Here is an 18,341-nt window from a genome sequence, read left to right on the forward strand (position 1 = left end):
TAGAGACTTGTTTGACATGGGCAGTGGAAGTAGAGATGACATTGACGACAGAACACAAACTTTGCCATTTCCAGAACAGAACTTAAACGAAAACATCCCTAGTACTAGTACACAATTTCAATGGGTCCGCCAGGATACGGATGAAGAGATTTACGAATTATAATTTAGTAAGCTTTTACGATTATCTAATTACATCTACGAATGATGATATTTCAACTATTTTATATGTGATATTATTGTTGTAATTGTATACTAAGTTTTCAACTAATTTATTTGTATTGCAGATAAAATGCCTAGAAGAAAAGTGCGATCGCACCGCATTGTTCAAGGTACTCCAAACTCGGCGGAAACAAACAGCACTGAACAACAGACTACTATTGGATCTTCGAATGTTCCAGTTACACCTGAGGAACCTATAGAAGTTCAAAGTAATTTAACATTTAATTTACATGTGTGTTGACTTCTTGTTTGTTTTTTTTTAAATTTCGTATATTACAATACTTTTATTTTTCAGATGAAACTGGTGGGACGTGGAGAGGTCGCGGACGTACGGTACTAAGCGATTTATACGACCTAGATCCAGTCGAGCGTGTCCAAGTATCCAGTAATAGCTTTGGTCAGCCTGTTGGATCAGAAGCTCGCCTTTTAGCAGGATACATAGGCATTCTAGCACGAAATGCAAATATGTTGCCAATTAACTTCGAGTCGTGGCATAAAGTGCCCGAGAGTAACAAGAACCAAGCTCTCGATAACATTAAGGTAACAAAATGTGTATGTCATTTATAATACTTGGGTTTAAGTTTCGTTTACATTTACTTTCTTAAGTTGTGTTTTTTGTAGGCGAGATTTGCTCTAGAGGTCTCCGATGCTTATGTAAAGAAGGCATTGGGAAAATATGGAGAGACCATAAGATTACTTTAAAGAAAGACTATTTTAAGACAAAAACAACACTCGACGAGAGATTACAAAATGTCCCGCCGGGAATGCTGAGGTATCAGTGGGAAGAGGTCGTTAGATTTTGGACTTCGAAGAAAGGAGAGGTATGTGTAACTTATAAAATTTTGTAATTATTTTGGTGTTTAGTATTTCCTAATTAACGTACTAATAATTTCATAATGTAGGATCGTGAAGAAGTTGGAAAAAAAAGTAGGCAGCAACAAAAATTCACTCACACAGTTGGGTAGAAAAGTTTTGCGTGTGTAGCTCATGCAGAGGTATTTTCAATTTTTTAATATTGGTAGATATTTATTACTTAATTACATTAATATTTTAACTATTGTATTGTAGGAACTGTCGTCCGGTCAAAAAGTTGGACGCCTTCAACTTTTTAACATTACACATAGGAAGAAAGATGGAAACCCTATGACTCCTGAAGCTGCAGAAATTATGGTACGTTTGCTTAATTAATACAATTTCACTTGTTTTAATAATTTATAGTGTTTATTTTCTAATGATTTATTTCATTTATTGTAATGCAAATATTATTAAGTTATGTTGCATTGGGTTTTTTAATATATATTGCGTTCCTAACTATTTGATTTATTTTTTAGGAAAAATTAAAGGATAAAAAAGCGGAGTACGAAGCGATTGCTTCCAGTGATAGTTCTGTTCATATTGACGACATTGATAATCAGATTATCACTGAAGTTTTGGGTCCTGAAAGGTATGGTCGGGTTCGATTTCAATGATCTTTTGTTAACCCATCCCAATATTTTAGATCTGGCTCGCAACAATATATGCCTTCAGGGAGTCGAGCCGAAGCTGAAGTTCAGAGGTTAAGAAACCAGATGGCTCAGATGCAAGCGACAACAATTGAGCAAATTACACAACTTAAAGCGGAGGCAACATCGAGAGAAGCTGAGGTTCAAAAAAGATATGAAGAACTCCAGCTACAACTGAAAGCAGATGCAGCAGCGAGAGAAGCTGAGGTTCAACGAAAGTATGAAGAACTCCAGCAGCAGCTTAAAGCAGATACGGCAGCAAGAGAAGCAGAGGCGGCAGCGAGAGAAGTACAGGCTGCAGTTAGGGAAGCAGAGGCTAAAGCGAGGGAAGCAGAGGCTGCAGCGAGGGAAGCAGAGCAGCGTCAAAAGTTCGATGAACTCCAGCAGCAGCTTCAGAGTATGATGAAGATGTTTTAGCAGTCGCAACGGCCGCCGTCTTAGACTATCGTGTAAATATACTTAGATTTTGACTTTTAATTATCATTTTAACTTTTAACATTTTTGTAAGAATAATACGAATTTTATTTTATTTATTGATATTTATTATTTTATTTATTTAATATATAGATTTATTACTTTTGGTTGGTTTAGATATGATTTCTTCTGATTTGTTTTTACAGGAGGGCTGAAAATATAAAAAAAATTTATTTTACAAATCTACCAAATTTAGTGGCGTTTTTGGTCAAAGCGCCGCTAAAGATAAGGGTCTTTAGCGGCATTTGTGGAAAAAACGCCACTAAAGATCATGGTCTTTAGCGGCGTTTGTGGGGAAAGCGCCGCTAAAGATTAGGTTCTTTAGTGGCGTTTGTGGTCGAAGCGCCGCTATAGATCAGGGTTTATTGCGGCGTTTGAGGGAAAAGTGCCGCTAAAGATTAGGTTCTTTCGTGGCGTTTGTAGTCAAAGCGCCGCTATAGATTAGGGTCTATTGCAGCGTTTGAGAAAAAAACGCCGCTAAAGATTAGGGTCTTTAGCGGCGTTTCCACTAAAGCGCCGCTAAAGGTCTTAGTCTTCAGCGGCGTTTATGCTAGAAGCGCCGCTATAGAACAACACCTTTAGCGGTGTTTATTTCTAAAAATGCCGCTAAAGTTAGCGGCGCATTCATTAGCGGCGTCGGTTGCGGCGCTTTTCAAAGCGCCGCTAAAAGTATCTGCGGCGCTAAAAAGCGCCGCTAAAGGCCTAAAAAAGCGCCGCTAAAAGCCTGTTTTGGTGTAGTGATATCAAACCACAATTGTTTATACATTGGCATTAGTCATTCAATACTCAATTCATGAGTACATAACTCATGTATCTCATTTAGTCACAATATATCTTATTTTCACTTATGTTCGGGTCAATATTCAACAATTAACAAATCTTTCAAATTCCTTTAACAATTTACCTTATCGAGATTTTTCATACGAAGAACGACTTACGGATAAGAGTACATCATCAACAGAAGCTTATAGAGCTAGTCCACCAGAACACACCAACAGAAGCTCATAAGAGCTGAACAGAAGCTCGTGAGAGTTGATCCACCCAAATCGCTCCAAACAGAAAGTAAAACACGAGAGTTCGCAACAGATGTTGAACCCCAGTTTACTTGGGTAATATTCCGATGTCTCCCTCCAATACCACCATACACCAATTTACGAATGTACTCGAATCCTGCATTCAATCCAAACTGAATATTAAATTCGATAATATATTTCCAATAATAATTCAATTCCAACAATAGAACACACACATATATATATAATATCCATCACCAAATAACATTCACTTTAAGCAAAATTATACAGAATATAGTTCATACGAACTTACCAGGCTAAATTGTAGAAATACCAAGATTCAGGGGCATTTTGATAATTTTCCATTTCTCTCGATTTTCCACCCGATCTTGATCTAAATTAATAATTTCATTAAATTTATTAATTTAAATAATAAAACAATTCATTTCATGCAGTTTGTTTTTTTGACATTTGTTGAAACCATTTTTTGATAAAACAAAAATTTAGTTGTCGACTTTAAAAACAAAAACTGGAGTCGCCACCGATCCTTTATCGAGGTGTGATCGGTTCACCTAAAAAATAGTTTTGGCCTACGAAATTTGAGAAAATAGGTTCGGGAGTCAGTTACGCACGAGGAAGGGTTAGCACCCTCGTAACGCCCAAAAATCTGTACCAAATTGATTATTTAATGTCTTAGTGTCGAGAATTTAAAAAGATCTTAAAAAAAACTCAAATGATGAAACTTGAAAAGGATAATCAATTGTTCAAGCTAGATAAAGAAATCGAGACCCAATACGTTAGGGTACAATTTCTCAAAACCCCCGAACTTTGAATATCTCTTTTTAGTTTTTTAAAGAAAATCTTCATTTCGAGAAAGCAAAATGTCATGCCTAATACGTTAGGACACCGCAAATTAAGTTCCCGAAAATGATTTTTAAACTTATGCGTTTTGAATAACGAATATTCTCGGTTATTTGGAATTAACAAAGAAAATCGGAACCCAAGACGTTAGGGCTCAATTTTCTCAAAAATCCCTAACTTTGAATATCGTTTATATTTTAAAAGCCTTTGAATAAAAATAAAAATAAAAATAAAAAAATGATTTTAATGTTTTGACAAAATCAAAATATATTTTTAAAAGATATGTTAAAAAATGTGAATGCAATATGAAACAAAAATTTTAATTTAAATTATATGTACACATAAGTATGATATATAAATGAATTTTGCAAATATGTATATGGATATGAGAGAAAAAAAATGCATAAGCATTATAAAATGTTAATGCATATATCTATATGAATACATAAGTCATAAGAATAAAACAATAATAAAACACATATAAAATATATTCATACATTTTTAAAAAAAAGTATAAATATAATATATTAGTAAATATAAAAACATGGAAAACATTTATAATAGCTTTGAATAGTGTATAAAAATATATATGTACACATTATAAAAAAACATATATAAATTATAAAATATGGGAAACGTATAAATATTATGAAATAAAAATGGGTATATTTATATATAAAAAAATTGTAATAATAATAATAATAAAATATGTATATAGAATATATATTTAAAACGTTTTAAAAATATATATATGTATTAATATGCATATGCGCATATAAATAAGTATAATAATAATATATCATATAATAATAAACTAATAACAATACAGTAATAATAATATAAACAGTATTAAAAATAATAATAAATAAATAACACTAAAATAACAAACTAAAGGTTAAGTAAAAAAAGGCAGAATTTAAAGGTTAAATTCCTAAAAAAAAAAAAACAAGAAAGGGAGCAAATTAAAACATACGTAAGTGGAGGAGGCCCAAAAAACAATTTACTCAAACCACCCAAAGCATTGCGCAACATTGGATTAAATCAAAACATTAATAATGTTTCATGAAAAAATTTGAAAATAATAAAAAGAAGCGATTTTGAAAATAATAAAAACATGAAGGGCCCGAATTATAAATAGCCCATCAACTTAAAACATGCAGATCTAATCGGGTTTTGGGTCAGGTCATACGGGCATTCAGGTACACCAAATACGGCGCCGTTTTTTAGATCAAATAAAAACCCCTTTTCCAACCTTAAAAACCATTTTCTTTCTTTCTTTGAAGTTGCGCCGTATCTCTGCCCTCAAAATCCTTCCCCTGCTCCAATGGCAACGAAATGAAGGGGCTTCAACGACGCCACACCGGTAAGTTTCCTTCTACTCCCTTTCTTTATTCTTTTTTTTTTGTTTTTATAAACGAAAAAAAAAACAAAAACAAAGTAAAAACAGTAAAAACAAAAGGAAAAACAAAATCTATCACCTTCAAAAAACGTTTTTCTCCTGTAATTTCTTTTTTAATTTTCAATACAAAATTTTGCTAACCCCTATTACAGATTCGATTTCCCTTTTTATACCCTCCCCCCAAATCTTTTCCATTTGCTGCATATCTCCTCTTAATGTTGTTCGTGGTTCCTTTGTTGCCAGTATGTGGAAACTGCCCGGTGTGCTGATCGTGACTTGTTTCAAAAAGACTAGAGGAAACGTGCACAACGTGCAAGGCTGCTGAACGTGGGAGAGGCAACGTGGGGCGACATTTGCGGAGGTGGGCGAGGGAGTTGTGAAGCGCGTCCTAGGGTTTCTGACTCCTTTGCCAAAAACATGTTGTAGGTCAATTGGGCCGATTTCTGCTGTTTGCGTTAAGCTATTGGGCCGATTGGGTTATTTGTAAAAATGTACTATTTCTTGCATTTTTATTATCTTTAAGGTTCATTTAGTTGGGCCCGGGCTAAAATGGCCTATTACAATATTTTTACAAAATTACCCCTAATATTTTACTTTTATTCAATTTAGTCTTTGAGCCCAACTCATGTAAATTAATCATTTTTAATGCAAGCCCATGCTAGCCGAGTATTCATGGCATTCAATACAGCCTAATTTTGCAATAATTTCACAACAAACCCTTGTATTTTCACTATTTCAACAAATTAGTCCCTAATCAAAAAATTCATCAAAATTACTTAATAAAATACTTTTAAATATCAACCAACATCTCAAATTCATCATTTAGTAACTAAAATCATATATATGCATCAATGGAAACATTCAAAATCTTTAACAAAATAAAAAACTAGAGTAAATTTTAGTTGGACCTAATTGTAACAATCTCAAAAACATAAAAATTACAAGAAACGGGTAAGAATTGAACTCACATTAAGAGAAATTGAAGAACCAGCTCAAGAGCTCTCCCATGTCTGTTTTTGAACCGAAAATTGGAAGAAGAATAAAGAATTGCCTAGAAGCTTTCTAATTTCACTTTTATTTTATTTTAATTTCAATTTAATTACAATTTTGCCATTTATGGCTTTATTTTATTATTTTTCCCATGTTATGCTGCCTCATCTTTTCATTTAGGCATAATTGCTATTTAGGTTCTTCTTTATTTATTAATCAAGCCATTTAGTCATTTTATTATTATAATTAGTAAGTTTTGCACTTTTTTCAGTTTAGTCCTTTTTAATTAATTAACTGTCGAAATGTTAAATTTTTTTAACGAAACTTTACTACTACCTTAATGACACTCTGCAAATATTTATAAAAATATTTACTGCTCGGTTTATAGAAACGAGATCCCGATACCTCATTTTCTAAAACAACTTGAACTAGTGTTTTATCACTCGAATCTAATAATTCATTATAAAACATAAATTACTAATTCAAAATTTTTTTAAAACCATATTTGACTCATAAATATTAAATAATAAAAATACGAGCTTACTCGCCAGATTTGATGGCCTCGAACCACTGTTTCCGAAATCACTGAAAATCAGGCTGTTACAGTTGAAGTTTTTCATTCATATTTAAAAATGAAGTAACCTTAATGTTAATTACTATATATATTTTGCAGACATCAGCTGTGCAACTTTCATGCAGTGAGACCAGTCCTTGTAGAAACATCACCATGAAAAACATGAACTTGAGAAATGAGAAGCAAAAAGGCAAAACTTCATCGTATTGCCTCAATGCTCATGGCTTGAGAAATGGAAGGGTCCATCCTAATGTACCTTGTTTGGACAAACATGATAATTTCTAGACTTTTCGTAAATGCACAATTACTTTATGAATTTTACCATCGAGTAGTTTAAGAGTATTTTTTTAAAAAAAATAGTATTATATATTTCACTACATTGAGATTTAGTATACTAGATTTATAAATTAATTAAATTTAATTGAAAACATTTTATTAAATAATAATCATAATTAGAGTTTGATAAAAGCTCTTTTAAAATTTCATATTTCAATTTACATCTTCAAGAAGAAAAAATATATGTTGTAAACACATTTAACACTAATAAAGATAAAAATATAATTAAAAATCCATAAATTATAAATTAAATTTATATTATTTTAAATTAGATTTTTTTTCATAATTTGTCAATAATTTCTTTCAATATTTACAACTGTAATGAAAAATTATTAGTACATTTAATTAAATTAATTTTATTCTGGCCCAGAAAATTATAATTTTAATGTTTAGGCCCAAACAATTAAGTGAAAGCCGCTACAATATGGGTCAAAAGGGCCATTACACTCCCAAAAAAAAAAAGAAACAAAAACGAAAATGGCTTTCGCCTTCGGCTTTATATTATAGGGTTTTGAGAGCATTTGCTCATTTTCTTCTTTCTTTTTTCTCGCAGATTAGCGGTGTATTGGCGGTGACAGCCATAAAGGTAATTTTTTTTAAAAAAATCTGGCTTAAATTTGTTTCTTCAATTTTCTTGTTTCCAATAATTTTGTAGTATCAGTTTTAATGAATTCGTTCTTTTTTATTTTTATTTTTTGGGATTTTGATGTTCTTTTTGCATATTGAATTAGATTTTTTTAATTATTTTAGTGTGATTGAGATGTCTTATTTGTACAAGTAACTCTCTGAACATGTTCACTTCAAAGATTGTTCTTAAAATTCATTTTATTTGATTTCATTAAAAATATTGTAAATCTGAGTTTTTCTTGTTCTAAATTAGGGATTTTGTTGATTTTTTTTATGATTGTAAAAACCAGAAGGTTGAATTTTGTGTTCTGCCCTTAGTTTCTGTTTCTTTGAGCTGTTTATGATACACACACACACGTATAAAATCATCCTTTTGCGCCGATGGGCAGCCATGCTTGTAAATAGGTTGTCTTGTTGAATATGTTGGAATTATTTCCGGTTTTACTCATTTTAACGTCGGTTGCTGTTGTTTTAATTAATGATGTTGTTAAACAGCAGCTTTTAAGCTAGCCCTTCATCAGGACAGACATACGATTGACTTGCTTGTTTCTAGTTATTAGCTTTTTCCGCCATCGATGTATGTTGCTTTGAGCTGCTATATACTTATGATTATCTTCTTTATGGAACAGTTGCTATGGCATCAGATATGTTTGTGGTTCCACAAACAAGAGGTACTGTCTTGTGTTGCAAATGTGGTATTTCAATGGCGCCAAATCCTGCCAACATGTGCGTAACATGTTTGAGGTCTGAAGTTGACATCACGGAAGGTTTACGAAAGCATGTGACCATTATGCATTGTCCCGATTGTGATAGCTACTTGCAGCCCCCAAGAACTTGGATAAAAGCTCAGTTGGAATCGAAGGAGCTCTTGACGTTTTGTGTGAAACGGCTGGAGACTGATTTGAAGAAAGTTAGGCTGGTAAATGCTGAATTCATTTGGACTGAACCACATTCTAAGAGAATCAAGGTCAAGCTGAAGGTTCAAAAAGAGGTTCTTAATGGAGCGATTTTGGAGCAATCTTATGTTGTTGAGTATGTTCAACAAGATAACATGTGTGACTCTTGTACGAGGTTTCAGGCGAATCCTGACCAGTGGGTGGCTTCTGTGCAACTCAGACAGCGTGTATCCCACAGACGAACCTTCTTTTATTTGGAACAGCTCATCCTGAAACATGATGCTGCTGCCCATGCCATTAAAATCAAGCAAATGGATCAAGGAATTGATTTTTTCTTTGCTAACAGGAGTCATGCTGTGAAGTTTGTCGAATTTTTAGGTAAAGTTGCTCCAACAAAGAGTAGACATGACAAACAGCTTGTGTCTCATGATCCCAAGAGTAATAATTACAATTACAAGTACACATTCTCGGTCGAAATATCCCCCATTTGCCGTGAGGATTTGATTTGTTTGCCTCCAAAGGTGGCTACTAGTTTGGGGAACCTTGGTCCGCTTGTGATCTGCACGAAAGTTACGAACAACATTACATTGTTGGATCCGTTTACTCTGAGGCAGTGTTTCTTGGACACTGACCAGTATTGGAGGCATTCCTTCAAGTCCCTACTTGGTAGCAGGCAACTGGTGGAATATGATGTCTTTAACATTGAAGTTGTTTCTCCTGAATATAATCTTGGGGGCTCGAAATATGTAATGGCAGATGCTGAGGTGGCTCGTGTAAGTGATTACGGGAAGTTGTTTTACATAAGAACACATCTAGGCCATATTCTAAAGCCTGGAGATCGTGCACTCGGGTACGATCTTTATGGGGCCAACAGTAATGATATCGAACTCGATAAGTATAGAGGACTTGTCCTTCCTGAGGCAATTCTGATAAAGAAGAGCTATGAAGAAAAACGCCAGAAGAAGCGTGGGAAGCCTCGTCCATGGAAGCTTAAGTCCCTCGATATGGAACTAGACGAATCTAAAGGTAGAGCGAACGAACAGAAGCTGGACACAGAATATGAGGAGTTCTTGAGAGATTTGGAAGAGAACCCTGAGCTAAGGTTCAACTTATCACTGTACCGTAACAAAGATTACCAGCCATCAGAGATGGTATCGGTGTCAGATGGGGATGATCTGCCTTCGGTTCCATTGGAAGAGTTGCTGGCCGATCTCGAGCTGAGTGAACAAGAAGATGGTGAAGATAGCATGAGAGAATGAATCTTTGTTGTACTTCTCGTATGCTACTTTTTTTGAGTTTTGCCTTGAAATGATGTTTTGAGTTATTGCTTTGTGTTTTTTGTTTCCTTTTTTTTGGGGGGATATAGTAAATAAATTTTCTGATCATGAATTTTATCTCTCTTTTTTTTTTTTGCATTAGGGCTTTCAAAAATATTTTATGTAACAAAATAGTATAAAGTAGCTGTTCAAAGTTGGTACTAAGCCTTAGTATTACTATGAGTAGTGTGTTTATTTACGGTTAGTGTAAAAATAATGGTGGTAGTGAGATTAGTTATTGTAACAATATTGTAGCGTAAGACAAAAAGTAAGTTAAATATCGTTCCGTATTTCATTGTCCATCCAAACTCATCTTAATTGTGAAAAGTTATAAAATAATCACTTAATTATTTGTATCTTTTTTTATCACCAAATAATAAATTGACAGAAAATAACAATTTTAATCAACATTTATATATTGTATTAATTTAGTCTTGATTCTAAAAAATTACTCTCGAGATTTGCACATTGTGTAATTCAGGGTTTTTTCTTTTGTAGTTTTATTTTTATTTGTGATATTGAAGGTTAATTTCAAAAGATGTCAAAATTATTGTCTTAAATTTTTAGGTGTTCTATTTTTGATCAAATTTTATTATAGATTTGATTTCTTTCAACTTTTTTAGGTAATAGGATCACAAAGAAAAGCAAAGTTGAAAAAAAAATAGAAGACTAAATTATGTAATGTGCCAATGTTGAGGGTTAAATTTTTTAGAATCAAGACTAAATTGACATAATTTATAAATATTAAGAGTTAAAAAGTTACTATTATGCCAATTCTAAAAGCTATCACATAACGGTTGATAACTAAAAAAGAAAAAAAAAATATTAATAATTGAGTAACTGTTAATGTAGTTTACTGTAATTGTCAAACTAGATAATTCTCAATTTGATTCATGAAGTTATTTGATAACCATGATGAGTTCCTCAATTCTATCATAAGCGGGAAAAAGATCAATTTATTAAAACCCTAAATTCTTTGAAGAAAAGTGAAAAATAAAATAAAATCTGCACCTTGGAAAACTTGAATGTATTGAATATCAGCATTTAAAAATTTTTGCATGAATTGTGGAGAGAGTAAATATTGAGCATCGATTTCGAATTAGATAGTTTATACATAATTTAAAAAATATATGAATTAAATTTGTTGTTGAAGGTTATTAATTCTCTTGGCATAAATTTACTTATTGTTAATACATCGATAGGAGTATTATTTCGATACATAATTTTTTATAGAGTTCATTAGTATCGAACTCATTAGTTTATCCCATTTATCTGAATGATCGGTTTCAACTCGAAAGGAAGAATTGATAATAGACATAAAATCATCCATTCTAATTCTATATTTGTTTGAATAAGATGTTTAGCCAATTTCATGCATGTTTTCCCATTCATTACCCACGAGGTCTTCTTCCCCTAATTATTTTCATTCTATCACCGAATAATCAATAAGAATTCGTAAATCTAGATCAACTAATTGTTCTCGAATAGCACTTGCTCCGTTGAATGTGACCGTTCTTTTTTATTAAATTTCAACGTGAAACGACTTAACTAAATCTTGCTTTTAGTATGAAGCTTTCTCCCGTGTCAATATCTGTAATCAGGGTTTGATTTTTCATATAAAAAAAAGCTAAACTATTAAAAGAGGGTTTAAATTAGTCAAATTTTGTTAAATAAATCTCAATATTTTTATTGTATTGAAATAAGTCTCCAGTTTGTTATTTGTATTTTTTTTTGTTTTAGAATGAAATATTGATTAGGTAGATTGAGTTTTGACTCCGTTGATACTATTGTTATTATAATAATTAAGAGAATATAAATTCGAGCGAACTGTTTACAGATAAAAAAAAACTTTATAAAAATTTTACCGTTAAAGATTAAAGTTGATTTGGATAGAAAATTAGAGGTTTGAAATATGTGGATAGTGGTGACAAATCAAAAGAATGGTCCAATAATAGTTGCAAGTGGCATAGATGTGATTATGTTAATGGAAGAAGTTGGATTTGATCAATTTTGGAAGTTTTAAAGGCTAAATCCATTCAACATATGGTGGAGTTCAGCTGGATCATCTAAATTATAAAAAGAAGAAAAAAATTAATAAAAAAAATGAATAGAAGTTTGGGCCCTGGGAATTACATGGCCCAACAAAGTTAGATCAAATCAAATTCTGTTTGAAAAAAACTACATTTGGAAAGGTGTTGCGTGAAAAGTTGAGATAGGATGCTGGAAATTAATTTAGATAATATTTAAGTAATTTAATATAATTATACACAAAATATGTTTTTTAATAATTAATAAATTTAATTATACATAAGATATTTTAAAATTTTAAATATAATAATACATTAAAATAAAAATTAATTTAAAATTTGTATACCATTAATACAAATAAAAATATTTTGATAATTTCTCTCCCCAAAAGTGAAAACCAAAAGTCAAAAGCTTATTTGAGCTGGTAGGAGTTTTATGAAATTTATTCAGCTTTCATTTCTTGATTTTGGATTGCAATTTTTTTTTTTATAATTTTGAATTTTGTATAACTTCAAATACATTTTAATGTTATTTTTATATTTTTAATATGTTGTTTAATTTTTATATTTTTTAAATATTTCACAATTCCTAATAATATTTTAAAGTTTCTTTTATAATTTTTAATATTGTCTAATACTTTTTTTATTTTCCTAAATTTTTAATCAATTTCTTAAATTTTAATTTTTTTTAAATTTTACAATCTTCTAATAATTTTTAATTTTTATATTTTAGATATTTAAAAAAATTAGTAATTTTTTAATAATTTTCTAAATTATTTATAATTTTACATTTAAAAAAATTTATTGATGTTGACCGCCACATCAACTACAAAATGATTGAGTGAACAATAGTTAACCGTCATGTCAACACATTAATCGTGAGTGATAGAAATCATTATTCCAAGAGCTTAGTTTATAGGTTCTTAACATTTGAGAGTTTAATTGGGTGTGTTTTTCATGGAGTGGTTTGATTGTTTTTTTATTAATGAAAATTATAAAGTCTTTTTAGAGTTTATTTTATCTATAAAGGCTCATTTCTAACTTTAATTACGGGAATGGGCCAATTTTTTCATTATTTATTGGAAATAGTCAAAAATGACAAAACACGTCAACGTAAGAGCATTTTTGGGTAAAATTTCAGCAAAACGCGCCTTTGGGGGATTGATTTTGCCATGTCAGCACAAAACGCGCTGACGTGGAAGCGTTTTGCTGACGTAGCAAAATCGTTCCCCCGGGAGCGCATTCTGCTCCGTGTTTTTCTAGGTTAGGGCTTTTTACATGTTTAGTCCCTAGAGTTTTTGGGTTTAGGGTTAGAGTTTTGTTAAACTTTTTTAGGGTTAGGGTTGTAGGTTTATGGTTAAAATAATTTAGGTTTAGGGTTTAGGGATTTTAAAAAATAAATTAGGGTTTGGTGTTTTTTTAAAAATTAATTAAATTAGGTTTTAGGGGTTTTAAATAAATTAATTAAATTAGGGTTTAGAGTTTTTAAGAAAATTAATTAAATTAGGGTTTATTTTTTAAAAAAATAACTTTGTGTTTAGGTTTAGAGTTTAAGGAAAATTGTATTAACAATAAGGATTTTTTTCTATAGTAGTTCCTGAAAAAATAATTTTGAAAAAACGGTTCTGAATAAATAGTGTCAAAAACGCTTCAAGTAGGATGCATTGTCAGCAAAATTGATGAAAAAAGCTCCCACATGGACGCTTTTTTTTCTACAGTAGTTCTTGAAAAAATAATTTTGAGAAAATGGTTTTGAACAAATAGTGTCAAAAACGCTTCAAGCAGGATGCACTGTTAACAAAATTGATGTAAAAGCTCCTAGGTGGATGCTCTTTTTCTACAGTAGTTCTTGAAAAAATGATTTTGAGAAGATGGTTCTGAACAAATAATATCAAAAACACTTCAAGCAGGATGCACTATCAGCAAAATTGATGAAAAAAGCTCCCATGTGGACGCTTTTTTTCTACAGTAGTTCCTGAAAAAATGATTTTGAGAAGACGATTCTGAACAAATAGTGTCAAAAATACTTCAAGCAGGATGCATTGTCAACAAAATTGATGAAAAAAGCTCCCACGTGGGCGCTCTTTTTCTAAAGTAGTTCCTATTTGGCCTTAGGCTATAAATGAGCCAAATTTCATTATTAGGTTGCATAAGTTACAACAAAAAAAAATATAGAGGCTAAGCAGAATAGAAATTGAAGATGAGTGAACGTGTTAGTGCTATTATTTACTACGATGGTGAGGTCCATGACACCAAGAACAGCGTTATTTTTTATCGGAAAACACAACACGACTGGTTTTTAACCAGAACATAGATTTGACAGAACTTCGTAAAAGAATTAGGCGCAAAATCTTCGGAATGATGCTAATGAGGGTTTCTTCTATTAAGTATCGATTTTATGTTTTGATTGATCTCGTGACATATGACTCATTTGATATCAAAGGTGGTCGTAGCTTGGAGGCGATGGTGCTGACTCATCTCGCTAGTGGATCACCCTATCTTAAGTTATATGTACAATCTTCATCGCCAAATGAAGCATTTGCAACTTCAACATCTATTGCTGTTCGAGAGGAATACACGACCCCTATTCGACACTCTGTTAGTGGGAGGCAGAATACGTAAGCGCTCGTATTTAGTGGCAATATAGAATACACAACTCCTGCACGACACTCGATTAGTGGATAGGACATGCACATCGGTGGGTCGATGTTCGATGTTGGAAATACGTATTGAGAATGACATCAACTTCTAGTAGTTGGCAATTCACATTTGATTAGGGACGTTACGAAACATTCACAAGAAGGGATGATGTGCTCCCTACGGTGTCCATCAATGAGGGGACCTCGTACGTTACAGATGATGGTGGGTTAGATGATGAGTCCGATGTGGATCTACCTTGAAAGCTCAACCCTGATGGTACAGAAGTTGCATTATTTTCTGAACCAGAGCCTGTTCTATTCGAACCTAAATATATTGAAGGAGGTTCAGATAAAGAAGAAAAATATCCGCGATTCAGAGCGTACTCGCCTCTAGCCCACATGCATACTGTCGATATATCGGCAGATGATGCGTTGGAGTTTTCAGATCTACCACACAGAAGGCGTGACCATACAAGTTCATCATAACTACAATGTGGTTAAATATAAATTTGAGAAGTTCGAGGCCAAGTGTACAGTGTAAGACAGTACATGTTCATGAAAAATCATGTCTTCGGTTAAGATAAAGACAGACTTGTGGGAGATAAAAAAGTACAAAGGTCCATATACCTGTGTTGCCGATATAGTATCACTGGGTGTTTAGGGCTTTTGAATAATAATATTGTTACTTAAAGTTTCATTATTTAACATACTTCGTTGACAGGTGTTTCACAATATCATCCCAATATGGATTCAGCTATGATAGCTAACTTAATACTACTGATGGTGAAGGCGAATCCCAGGACTTTTGTGTCGGTCTTAATTGCCAATATTCGTAGCCAATTGAGGTACACGCCCTCTTACTGCAAGCCTTGGATAGCTAAGCAGAAGGCGTTGAAAAAGATGTATAGTAGGTGGGACGCTTCATATAATGAGGTGTGGCAGTGGTGTCAAGTGCTAGAGATGTATGTCCCAGGTTGCATAACAGACCTTAAAATGAGCCCTGCGTACTACAATGACCGATTGCTATGTGGATGCCAAGTGTTCAAGCGTCTATTTTGGAGCTTTAAGCAATGCCAAGACGCATTTGTGTACTGCAAGCCATTAGTACAAATTGACGATACCTTTATGCATGGTAGATATACCCAGACGGTGCCTCATGTGATCCCTCTGACAACTATGGCCTATATATCGGGGGTTGAGTAGGAGTCATCGGGAAAAGATATGCACCGAGACATGCATTCTAACCTGGCATAAAACTGGAAAAAGGAAACATATAAGGGTTAGGATACATATAAGAGCTAGGATACGCACTTGGTATAACCTAAAGAGGTTGTGGTGTAGGTGTCATCGGTTGAGGCATTGGGCCAGGTGATTGTGTGGGCGCTGTTGATGGGCTCGTGCCGTCATCCCTTCTCATTGAATTTAAAGGGCCTCATCATTCTCCTTGGACACGGATTTACCGACGCCTCTGCTCTTTCGACAGCAAATATGGCTTACTATGATCCTAAACCATGACATGTAATTCAGTACGCACGTTAACTCTGGAATAATGATCGGTTCGCGAGTAGGTATATGATCATATCAATTTTCCCAAATTTTGATATATTCCAAGAAGAATATCGACCAATTCGTATTCGTTTACCGTAAGTCAATTTTGTACTCATCATCGAGCACCTCAGGTGCCTCGAGAATTGATTGTCAGAATCTAATTTTTCGTAACACTCTATCCGTCTGGTGCATCTCAACAGTAGCATAGTTGACCAATGGGACCTTAACATGCCAAATGTTCAAATTTTGAAAGAATTCATTCGGAATTATTGCCCGAATTGTTGGATCCTCGTATGGTGTCCATTGAAACTATATGAACGTGATAAAAATATTAGTTATATACATAATACTAAATACTAAATATGAAACGACTATTTTATGCATATATATTTTATTTAATACTTACTTGCGCTTCCGACTATTGGACTAATAAAAGCCGTATATCTTCAAGAGCGGTAGATATTCCAACATAACTCGCCGAATGGTTCTACCTAATTAAATAAAATTTTAGCATACAATTATATTTTAAATTTATGTAATAATTGTAAAATCAAATATAAATTTTACCTCGTTATGAGTGAAAATATATATGGGTGGTTCACTCGAGGATGTAAAAATGGAAAGCGAAACCGAGCCCATGGTTGTAGTAGTGATAGGCAATACCTCCGATTTTGGCTTTATTTGGTGGCGTCGCCCTACACATCTCCCGGAACAACGTTGCCAACACGGCAGACCCCCAACTAAATTCACCAGCTGCTCTAAAATCAACGAGTTTCAGCAGCCACCTCAGATGTATGGGGTTTCGTGACAAGTCTGACATCAAATAACCTTCAATCATCTCAAGGATGTATGCCCGAACATATCGTATTCTTTCTACTTCAGTCGAATCATTCCTCGGCTCTAGGAATGTGTCCTGTAACTAGCCCATGTCGATTCGACCTTCGTAAATATTATCCGAAATCGCACCCAAAAAATCGTAGCATACGGCTCCTCAATCAGCAGATTGAACAGACCCGGTGAGTGCGAACTCATCCACCAGCAATCCCAATTGTAACTACACATCCTCCAAAGAAATGGTACACTCTTCGCATGAAAGATAGAACATGTACGTCTCGGGTCTCCACCTCTCTATTAACGCACTGATGAATTTCGAGTCCAACTTGCACCTTCGGCCTATAGTGACCACGTGCGAAAAACCCGCTTCCCTCAAGTAATTTTCTATTAACGGTGATGGAGGACCAGACATATTATGAATATAACATTGTAACACCCGATCTACAGACTGTTATAAAAAATTATAAAATAAAAATTAATTAAAATTACATAAAAGAAAAAATATTAAATAATATTCAAAAATTAAAATTAACCCTTACCATTTTCATTTGTTCGACGAAGATATGTTTATGATCGAGACGAATTAATTCCCCAGCCATTGCTAACACGATCAAATATTTTTGAAATTAAAAAAAATACTAATTTAGAAAAAAAATTAAAAGGAAATAATTCATTAAAGAGAGCTTTGAGAAATTTAAGGAGAAATTTGAGAGCTTTGAGAAATTTAGGGAGAAATTTGAGAGTTTTTTGCCAAGTTTTAAAGAAATAAGGTGTGAAAAAAATAGGAGGGGGTTTTTATAGAATTTCTTTTTGACCGTAGAACCCTCAATGGTCAAAAAATCAAGTAGCTGTTGGAAAAAAAACACGGAGCAAACCGCGCCACTAGGGGAGCGATTTTGCCATGTTAGCAAAACGCTTCCACGTCAGTGTGTTTTGTGCTGACATGGCAAAATCGCTCCCCCAAGGTCGCATTTTGCTAAAATTTTACCCAAAAACGCTCCGACGTAGACGCATTTTGTCATTTTCGGCCCTTTCTGGTAAATAATGAAAAAATTGGCCCATTTCCATAAATAAAGTTAGAAATGA

General features: G+C 33.1%; 1 protein-coding gene and 1 long non-coding RNA gene across 2 annotated transcripts; both read left to right on the forward strand.

Moving 5' to 3' along the window:
* Window positions 1-981: 981 nt before the first annotated feature.
* LOC121221118 (uncharacterized) lies at window positions 982-1,351 on the forward strand. The gene is made up of 3 exons (XR_005918415.1): window positions 982-1,040; window positions 1,122-1,214; window positions 1,288-1,351. It is a non-coding gene; the product is annotated as an uncharacterized lncRNA (long non-coding RNA).
* Window positions 1,352-7,810: 6,459 nt separating this feature from the next.
* On the forward strand, window positions 7,811-10,280 carry LOC107892343 (60S ribosomal export protein NMD3). Its single transcript, XM_016817405.2, has 2 exons — window positions 7,811-7,954; window positions 8,625-10,280. Exon 2 carries the CDS (start codon window positions 8,630-8,632, stop codon window positions 10,148-10,150), a length of 1,521 nt encoding a protein of 506 aa, XP_016672894.1. The 5' UTR covers window positions 7,811-7,954; window positions 8,625-8,629; the 3' UTR covers window positions 10,151-10,280.
* Window positions 10,281-18,341: the final 8,061 nt, after the last annotated feature.

The sequence above is a fragment of the Gossypium hirsutum genome, chromosome D09, assembly GCF_007990345.1.
Source record: "Gossypium hirsutum isolate 1008001.06 chromosome D09, Gossypium_hirsutum_v2.1, whole genome shotgun sequence".
Taxonomy (NCBI): Eukaryota; Viridiplantae; Streptophyta; class Magnoliopsida; order Malvales; family Malvaceae; genus Gossypium; species Gossypium hirsutum.